Source organism: Leucopleurus acutus (genome assembly GCF_964270905.1).
Source record: "Leucopleurus acutus genome assembly, chromosome: 5".
In the NCBI taxonomy this organism is placed as follows: domain Eukaryota; kingdom Metazoa; phylum Chordata; class Mammalia; order Artiodactyla; family Delphinidae; genus Leucopleurus; species Leucopleurus acutus.
Genome location: NC_139147.1, coordinates 124,263,029 through 124,273,720, shown reverse-complemented (window position 1 = coordinate 124,273,720; position 10,692 = coordinate 124,263,029). Strand labels below are relative to the sequence as shown.

At 38.7% G+C, this 10,692-nt stretch overlaps 1 protein-coding gene across 1 annotated transcript in view; it reads right to left on the bottom strand.

Moving 5' to 3' along the window:
• Positions 1-390: 390 nt before the first annotated feature.
• COPB2 (COPI coat complex subunit beta 2) overlaps positions 391-10,692 on the bottom strand; it is a 30,882-nt gene continuing 20,580 nt past the window's right edge. Inside the window, exons 15-22 of the mRNA XM_082840257.1 lie at positions 10,356-10,563; positions 4,447-4,557; positions 3,196-3,410; positions 1,727-1,819; positions 1,458-1,638; positions 1,203-1,271; positions 979-1,050; positions 391-725 (exon numbers count right to left, since the gene is read on the bottom strand). Of these exons, the coding sequence (XP_082696383.1) occupies positions 630-725; positions 979-1,050; positions 1,203-1,271; positions 1,458-1,638; positions 1,727-1,819; positions 3,196-3,410; positions 4,447-4,557; positions 10,356-10,563 (1,045 nt within the window). The 3' untranslated portion in view covers positions 391-629. The remainder of the gene's footprint in view (positions 726-978; positions 1,051-1,202; positions 1,272-1,457; positions 1,639-1,726; positions 1,820-3,195; positions 3,411-4,446; positions 4,558-10,355; positions 10,564-10,692) is intronic.

Sequence of the window (10,692 nt, the reverse complement as noted above, 5' to 3'; positions counted from 1 at the left end):
CTATGCCTCTCTGTGTTACCAAATGGGCCAGTCAGTCGGTAATTTAACTAGAGCCCAGCTTAATGAGGTCAGAGGAGCTGGAGTTTCAGACCCTGATTCCAGAAACGGGTACCTACCAGACAGAGTCAGGGCAAGGCATAAGAAAGCTACATAGAGAGGAATAATGCCATGAGGTCAAGGAAAATGGTTTAGCACGGATATTCAGTTCTAAGAAAAATGTGATTGATGGTATTTGAAAATACTTATTCAAAGAAAAGAGAATGCAGGCTGATCCCTAGGTGAGGTGTAGTTTTGGCTCAGCCTTCTAAAACTAGAATCCTATTTTCATTATGCAGAAAGGAAACTTTGAAGTATCTTCATTAATTCAAAAGATTTTATGAGATATGGTCTTAATGACAGTATGAAAAAAATCAAAGCCCACAGCAGTCTTAGTTAACAAGGAAACATTGTGATTTAGATGCTGCACATAAACTCCTCCGAAGATGAGGGCATTGTGCTCCCAGTGGGCCACAGCATCTGCATATAAAAATCTAAGGAGTTTCTCAGAGTCCAAAGCACTGTGGTCAGGGTGATGATCAATACCTGTCCATAATAATGATCTGTTTAGTTGAGTAAATGGGAAACATTATTCAGTCATCCAAAATATCTTCATCCAGGTTGATATCTGTTGTGTCAATATCTTCTAATTCCAAATTATCCAAATCTACTTCCAGTTCAAGTAAACTCTGCAAAGAAAAGGAAGAGGGTGAGTTATATAGTACTGTGTTAAAGCAAAGTTATTAAAGAAGAGTTATCTGTGATTCATGAAGCAAAGAGAACTAAAACAACAGTCAAAACGGGGCATTTTCTCATTTCAGAACCCCTGCTCTGAAACTGATTACATCACTTAAAACGCAGAGGCCTGCACATCCTACAGACATTTGCGAGGAGGGAGGGTGAGGCTGGGGTCCAATAGGAAGTTGGGTATGATGTCCGTACCTTTTCTTCTTTGTTGTCTGTGTGGGGGGCCACAATAACAGGAGTAGGAGAAGCAGGTTTCCCATCAAGTTCCTGAAAACCCAAGTAGAAACACACATAAAAACAAAGGAATCTGTTTAGGAATTTGAAATTTTTCCCGAAGGGAAGGCAGACGAGGATTAGGAAGTGGGAAATGGTACTTAAAATCACCAAATCTCAGCCAGACTTTCTCATGTCTGACTGACCTGCTGAGATGCAGATCTTGAGGGCTGAAAGCCTTTTGCCTCTTCCATAACATTTCTTTCTTCATTTGGCTATCAGAGAATAAAGCAATGATGAAATGAGATATTCTGAAAGCATAAGTCATCTATAAACTTGGCCTAAATCCCAGATACTAGCTCCTAATCGAACCATAATGTATGTGGTGCAGTTCAAAACCTTAAGTCGTGAATGCCTTTCCACCCCGTACTCACACGGGATGAGGCACCCCAGGCACTCACCGTGACAAGTGGGTATTGTTTGGCTGGCCACAGGTCAGCATGTGTTTCCTTCACCCATTCTTCTACAACGAAGGCTTCTTTTAATCCAGGAAAAAGGTTTTCATATTCTGTTGGATCAGCAAGGGATTCTGCTGCTTTCTGATTGACTTTTGAGAGGTTTTCTCTCCAGAGTTTCACCACCCTATTACAGATATCATAGAACCATTGGGAGACTGTTAGGGGCTCTGTTTTTATCTGAAACATTTCTTCCTAAAATGAAAAGTCTGTACCTTGAAACCTGACTGGGTAAGTAAGTCCGTGCCAGGAAGGCAGCTTCTGGCAGTCGTCCAGTTCTAATCAAGAGCTCCAGGCAAGCATCAAGCCTAAAGATTAAAAAGGAGAGGCACTGTTACCAAGAATAAACGCTATAATAATGGCACTTAACACATTAAAGAAATGTGGGTTTAGTGCTGGCAAGTCAGCACTCCCTCTCCAACTCTCACACATACACCTCTTTTCTGTCACTGAGCCACTAACTTGTCATCACCAGTGTGTTACATAACGGACGGACTCCAGGAGTGTGAGAGATTTTTCAATCTCCTTAACTTCCCTAAGAAGAATCTAAAGGGGCTTTTTAAAACAAGGAAGCTTAGATGAGCACATTTAAGGGCTTCAGAATATGAAGAGCAGAAACTCGGTTTCACAAATACAGTTTTGAGGGCAGCATCTCTAACATGGACTGTGCTGGACAATCCAGTGGTGCCCAGTAGGAAAATATCCAGGTGTCCATTTTCTTTTTTTAACTTTTTCTTGGGTAAGTTTGATAAAGTGGATAACATGCTTTAGAACTCAGAATTTTTTGGATTTTAGGAAGTACATATACCATACGTTCCATAATACCCTCAGCATCTGAGTCACACACATCAGTATTCTGCTATAACACATGAATACTAAATGCAATAAAAACAAACCAAGTGGCATAAAAGCAACTAATAATAACACTTCAGCGTTTAGGCCAAGTTTTGCCACCAAATAAAATATTCTCAGAATGTTTTTGGGTTTTTGAGTTATTGATAAGAAATAGTGGACCTATTCTTACAGGTATATAAATTTACACATACATATGTTATAAAAAACACATTCAAAGTTTCTATGATTAAGTGCGAGGTTTAAAAAGTATGTAGGGCAAAGTTAATGAATACTTTTGTGTTTTATTTCATCATACGGTCAACTAATGATCTGATATGCACTAACTGCTAGACTTTTTAATACATGACATTTTTATGCTTTACAGTTGAAATCAAATCTAAAAGTAACTGGCATCCTCATCCGCCTTATTTTTGTTGTAAGCAGATCAGAATTATTCAACTTGGGTAAAATCACCTGCCGTTCAGGTACCAAATGAAGCAAGCAGCCCAACAGCCTCCTGCCTTCATTAAATAAAATACCTTCGCCAGTAAGTGGCAGGGCTGTTGAGAAAGGGGTTTACCATTTCTCCCAGTTGAGCCTCCCTGAGCAGCTCCTTTTGCTCGAACATCAGACCTAATGTTAGTGGTAAGAGCATCCTTTGCTGAAGAGCATCCTTTGAGTTCTTCCAAAGCAGCACTGTCCTCCTGCCTGCTCCCGTCAGCGGCACCACTTGGCCAGGCATCAGCGCTCTCTCCAGGGTTCCTTCTTCATGCTCCTCTCCAAAGACCACCCCTGAAGTCAGTGCTTTATTACTGTGCCCACCTCTTTTAGACCTTGGGTTAATACTTACTTGCCCTGTAAAAAGTAGCTCATGAATGCCACATTATTCTTGCCGTCTCTCTCCGCACCCTCTGCTAGCTTGTTCACCATAGTAGCATTTCCAGAGGCAGTGGCCAAAAGCAACAGACCCCCATAATCCTGTGCATGGTGCAGGCACTCCTGGGCTAGGCCAAACTGGCATTTACTAATGGCAAGTTCAGCAAGTTGTTTCCACTTCTGTTCTGACTGTAAGAAAAGAGATTCCACATTAAAATATCTTTTAAATAAACATTTGAATTTCCAACATCAACGTTATTCTGTTAGTCTGAACATTACTGTAATAACAATTTTATATTTTCTATAATTATAAAATACATATTTTATATATACTGAGCTGTGCTTAAGTAGGTTCTATCAAATTAAGAACGGAATGACAAAATGTATAATGAGGAAATTGAAATTATTCACATACATAAGATTAATTCAAACACAAATTTAATGCTGCATGTGAATAATCATCAGCCCATTATATTTTTATTTTGTAATTACACAGTGAAACTAAAACTAACGAGTTTTAAGGTAATTAGACTGTAATTATTTTAAGGAACGATTTAATACCATTTTTTGAAAGCAGAAAAAACTTTTTATGTCCTTAAATATTTAATAATAAACATTTCTGTCATTTGTAGCTTCTCAGAAATCAAATAAAATACTGCTCATTTGGATGATCTTAACATAGCTAAAATTTATTTAGTACATCTGAAATGAATTTACCAGTAAATGCTAGACTTAAACCACAACTGGGAGCCCTCAGTACACAAAATATACAACGATCCATAAAAATGTCATCAAACTGTCTCAAAATGTAAAAACCCTTCTTTAAAACCAATATCTTTCTCACTAGTTTGGGATATTGGCAAATTACTGCTGTGTCTGCATCCTTTTAGAGTTCCAGACTCCTTTATCTACTATCTTCTAGCTTTCCTTCTCTTCCAAAACAGATCTCATGTAAGATTAAAAAAACCCCACTTTTTCTTAAATTAGAATGCTAAGAATATATTAATAAGAATATAATAATATATATCTCCAATATAATCCATTTAATTTATGCAAAGATAAACGTAATTCATTTTTTAAGAAGACCAAAGAAAGGCAACAACCTCACCAAAATGAGTCACTAATTTGCATTTCAGAAAACTTTTAAAACACAACTTATAGTAAACACATGTAAGTACCTACTGACCCTTCCATCAGTTACAAAAAATCATAAATTAGTACATACCTCTGCTTCCACTGCTAATTGGTACGCAATTTTTAGTTCTCCAAGCTGAAGAGCAAGTTCGAAGCGATGTTCAGGGTCTGTGGATACTGTAAGAGCTTGCTGCTTGAAGCCCTAAACAGATAAAATACGTGTTTATGTACAGAAAAACCTGTGTGTGTAGTCTACATATACAGTGCACACACATGGCAAACAATCCATTGCTCTCTCAAACTAAACAGGCTGCTAACACTGGAAGCCCCATTACTTAAACAAAGTAACAAATAAAAAATGCTCTTCAATTAGAAGACGGAAAAATTAAGGAGTTGTTAAATTAACTGGTAAAAAACAGGGCAGACAAAATTCAGTCACACAACATCTACTGTTTTCTAAGCAGTGGGAGCTGACCAATGCTTGATAAACTCAAGTAAAACAACAATCAGTAAAATTTAGAAATGTAAAAGTAAACGAATGTCAAAAAGAAAAGGATTTTGGAAAGTTGACTGAACAAGAGCCACTTCAAAAAGAGAAAGACAGACACAGTGGTGTAAACCTAGCTGTCCGTAATCTCCGAGCTGGGCCTTAGAGATCTAGTCCAGTGCTTCAGAGAAAAGGAAGCCGAATGTAAAACCTTCCAATTTTCTATCATCTGCAGGTCATTTAGCAAACATTTTGCTTTCAGGTCCTGATATTGATCTGGTGTCATTACCTATGCCTTTACTGTTGGTCTCATGTCCGGTTTACTCATGAGCAAGTATTCCAGAGCACAGAAGTCTAAAACTGCCTTCCCATGCTCCAGTCATCAGCAACAAGCTTTTAAACCAGCTACTGTGATTACTATATTAGCCTCTCCCCCAAGACAAACAGGGCTGATGGGGTCTGCCCTATGGGTAAGTTCTTCAGCTCCAGGGATGTGGTATATGAGACTTCCTCAGACTGAGAGTGAATGCTCTGTTAGGGGGTGGTCAGGAGGGAGAAGCTGGACAGCTGTCTGAGTTCTGTCTGGGTAGATATTCAGCATTGCTGTATCACTGTGTTTAAAATAACTTCCCAGACTATACAAGCTGCCCCTCCCTCCATTCTCCCAGGAGTACAATGTAACAAGGCATTCTGAATAATCTGCATTACTCCCTTTCTTCCCTAGCACTGATATAGACAATATAAAATCCAAGAGTGGAGGATGGAAGATCTATAGAACTAGTCAGACATAGGTGAGGGCAAAGCAGATGAAATCAGGTGGGCTATATACACTTACTTTTGCTTTCCTGCAAATCCCCACTGAAATGACACTTAGGGGGTTCTTTTTTAAAAGCATAAACTCCCAAGGACACACATAAAGGCAGCAGAGACATGAGTAACAATTTTGGAAGCTTGAAAGCTGGTGGAGGAGTATAAACATTCAACTTAAAACACGAGAGAGGACTAATCCCTAAATCAGGAGTGAAGACAGCATAGAAACCACCTGATTCACACCTCAGAATCCCCAGAGGTGTCTTGTGAAGGGTAGTGCTAAAACCAGCAAATAAACAAAACTGCCTGAAAGTCTATATAAGAAGCCGTTAGATACCCCAGGTCCCCACTCCTCTCCCTGCTCCGACCTCTCAACACACACAGAAGACAGGAATCTTGTTCTTTGGAGAGAGTAAACTAGAGGGTCTCCAGTCTGAGGGATCCCTGCACACCCAGAAGGAGTGCTGAGTGGCAAAAGGAAAACAGGAGATTATAAGAATAGATGTTGACACTAAATATTTGAAATACTAAATACTGAGACACCAAGTCATACTCTGCTCAGCCCGCACAAGGATGGTGACTGGGGAGCTTCTCTGTAAACTAACGAGTCAAAGGGGTAAGACTTAAAAATGCTAAAATGTCAACGAGGGCCATATGCCAGCCTGAACAGTGCCTGGTACAATATTAAGTGCTCATTAAATTCACTAAATGAATAAGTGAAGAGTCATTAAATTCATTAGATGAAGATACTGATACTGATTGAGGCTCCCCAATCAAAAGGCCCAGCCACATCACATATTTTTAGTCCAGCCAATAAATTCACCCATAAACTCAGATCTTTTGACCTGCTTCTTAGACCTCCACTCTTAAATGAGTGCCCAACGATCATCAGATACCTGAGGAAAATCTTTAAAAGGAAAGACAGAGATCAAAATGAACCAATAACAGCAATCTGAAGAAAGCATACCACATAAGGGGAAAAGAAAACTCAACAACAAAAACTATCATTCATACCCTTACAGAGGGTATGAAGACAAACTCTGATCCATAAACAAGATTTAAAAAGTCCAAGAATAACAAAATGAGAAAACCAGTGCAAGAGGTCCAACATCTGAGTAACAGTTGCACAGAGAGAATATAGAAAACAAAGGAAGGAAATCAACAGAGAAATGATTCAAGAAAATCTCTCAAAAATGAAGGAATGACCTATACAGTAATGATGAAAAATCTGAACGTGAAATCAAGAAAACACTCCCATTTACCACTGCAACAAAAAGAATAAAATATCTAGGAATAAACCTACCTAAGGAGACAAAAGACCTGTATGCAGAAAATTATAAGACACTGATGAAAGAAATTAAAGATGATACAAATAGATGGAGAGATATACCATGTTCTTGGATTGGAAGAATCAACATTGTGAAAATGACTCTACTACCCAAAGCAATCTACAGATTCAATGCAATCCCTATCAAACTACCACTGGCATTTTTCACAGAACTAGAACAAAAAATTTCATAATTTGTATGGAAACACAAAAGACCCCGAACAGCCAAAGCAATCTTGAGAACGAAAAACGGAGCTGGAGGAATCAGGCTCCCTGACTTCAAACTATACTACAAAGCTACAGTAATCAAGACAGTATGGTACTGGCACAAAAACAGAAATATAGATCAATGAAACAGGATAGAAAGCCCAGAGGTAAACCCACGCACATATGGTCACCTTATCTTTGATAAAGGAGGCAGGAATGTACAGTGGAGAAAGGACAGCCTCTTCAATAAGTGGTGCTGGGAAAACTGGACAGGTACATGGAAAAGTATGAGATTAGGTCACTCCCTAACACCATACACAAAAATAAGCTCAAAATGGATTAAAGACCTAAATGTAAGGCCAGAAACTATCAAACTCTTAGAGGAAAACATAGGCAGGACACTCTATGACATAAATCACAGCAAGATCCTTTTTGACACACCTCCTAGAGAAATGGAAATAAAAACAAAAATAGACAAATGGGACCTAATGAAACTTTAAAGCTTTTGCACAGCAAAGGAAACCATAAACAAGACCAAAAGACAACCCTCAGAATGGGAGAAAATATTTGCAAATGAAGAAACTGACAAAGGATTACTCTCCAAAATTTATAAGCAGCTCATGCAGCTTAATAACAACAACAACAAAAAAACCCAATCCAAAAATGGGCAGAAGACCTAAATAGACATTTCTCCAAAGAAGATATACAGACTGCCAACAAACACATGAAAGAATGCTCAACATCACTAATCATTAGAGAAATGCAAACCAAAACTACAATGAGATATCATCTCACACCAGTCAGAATGGCCATCATCAAAAAATCTATAAACAATAAATGCTGGAGAGGGTGTGGAGAAAAGGGAACCCTCTTGCACTGTTGGTGGGAATGTAAATTGATACAGCTACTGTGGAGAACAGTATGAGGGTTCCTTAAAAAACTACAAATAGAACTACCGTATGACCCAGCAATCCCACTACTGGGCATATACCCTGAGAAAACCATAATTCAAAAGGAGTCATGTACCAAAATGTTCATTGCAGCTCTATTTACAATAGCCCGGAGATGGAAACAACCTAAGTGTCCACCATCGGATGAATGGATAAAGAAGATGTGGCACATATATACAATGGAATATTACTCAGCCATAAAAAGAAACGAAATTGAGCTATTTGTAATGAGGTGGATAGACCTGAGTCTGTCATACAGAGTGAAGTAAGTCAGAAAGAGAGAGACAAATACCGTATGCTAACACATATATATGGAATTTAAGGAAAAAAAATGTCATGAAGAACTTAGGGGTAAGACAGGAATAAAGACACAGACCTACTAGAGAATGGACTTGAGGATATGGGGAGGGGGAAGGGTAAGCTGTGACAAAGCGAGAGGGAGGCATGGATATATATACACTACCAAACGTAAGGTAGATAGCTAGTGGGAAGCAGCCGCATAGCACAGGGAGATCAGCTCGGTGCTTTGTGACCGCCTGGAGGGGTGGGATAGGGAGAGTGGGAGGGAGGGAGACGCAAGAGAAAAGAGATATGGGAACATATGTATATATATAACTGATTCATTTTGTTGTAAAGCAGAAACTAACACACCATTGTAAAGCAATTATTCTCCAATAAAGATGTTAAAAAAATAAAAAATAAAAATAGTGCCAACTTCACAGGCACTGTATCAGAAAAAAAAAAAAAAAAGGAATGAGTTTCCAATTAAGAGAGCTCATCTAATACCCAGCAGAATGAACAATAATTGACCCCTACACCAAGGCCCACCATCATGATAACATCACAGAACAATAGGGACAAGACCCAAAAAACTTCCAAAGAGAAATAAACAGATCAGGTACCAAGAATCAGGCATATAAATGGCTTTAGACCTCAACAACTGGAAGCTAGAAGGCAGAAGGCAAAATAAGAGTTTCATCTTCAAAATTCTGAGAGAAAATCATCTCCAACCTAGAATTCTATATCCAGTTAAATAGCCAAATATGTTTTAAGGTAGAACAATGGCACTTTCAGATAATCGAGGTCACAAAAAAATTTACTTGCTATTAATAAATAACCCTTTTCTCAGGAAACTACTGAAGGACATACTCCAGCAAAATGCGGGAGTAAACCAGGAAAGATAGGGAATATAGGAAACAACGGATCCAACTCAAGAGAGCCAAAGGGAAGCCTCAACACGATGGTGAGGGGATATGCATGATGAGGGCAGAAACCAGTTTAGCCTGAAGCAGACCGAACATACTGAAAGGAGATTTCAAGGAAATCTGGAGAACCATCAGAGTAGGGAGAATAACCCTAAGCACATAGAAAAATAAGCAAAGTTTTAAAAAAAGAAACAATTATTAACTCCAAGGAAAACAAACAACTGCAAGAAGAGAAAGCTATTGCCATAATATATCACATGGCTCAGCTATGAACAGTGTTTACACAGCCACAACAATATAAACAATGAATACCAATTTAATCAAAATTATGATGTAACTATATTGGGAGGATAAGGAACAGGAATGTGGCATGTATGTGGTAGAAGCAGGTGGAGTGAAAGATAAATTCCTCATCTTGTATAGAGTGGAAAGTCCCAAGAAATGCCTAAAGCTGAGAAACAGCAATATAAGCATGTTAGACATGTGAAAATAAATGCCAACAGAGTCAGCTAAAAGAATTACAAGTGATTACCGCTAGGGAGGAGAAATGAGAGAGGGAGGGCTGTTTTTTTCCTAAGCCTTGCAAAACGTTGTACTTTGTGCACATATAACTTTGAATTTATACTAAAAGTGCTACATTAAGGAAAAGGCTTATCAGAAATGGTAAATTTTATGTATATTTTACAAAGAGAGAGAGACAGAGACAGAGAGAGAAGCCAGCTAGGATAGAGAAAAATGCAGCACAGAAATGAAAATATTGATAGAACGGAAAAGCAGTCTACAAAAAGGGAAGACTAGTAATCACCTCCAACATTTAAAGAGGATGCGAAGGGCAATGAGAAAGGAGGAGGAGGAGTGTAACAAGTGACTTAAATTTACAAGAGAAATTCCATTGCCATAAGGAAATCAGTGGCAGTTAAGAAATAAAGTTCTTCAAATTTGTATTAACATTCTTTCAAATTGCTGGTTTTCAAAAACACACACAAAACAAACAAACAACCCCCACCCCCTTACCTGCTTTTCCAAGAAGTGAGCAACTCTGGTCCTCTGCTCTTTGGGAATGGTCGGAAGGACCTTATCAGCCATGCTGAAGTCTCTCCGCATGACAGCTGTCTGGTATTCCAGCACTGAAACCAGCAGGGAGTAGCTAACGATGTTGAGTTCCTTATCCCCCAGATAAAGCCTGTTGTCTTTAGGAATATAGCCCAGGAGATACATCGTCCTGTAAGAGAAACGGAAACTAATTTAGAACTAAGCCCAAGTCAGTACATACACACACTCTTTCTCTTGCAGTCACTCACTCACTCTGCCTCTTGCTCAAAATCTTTCCATTTGATTGATGCAATTTTGG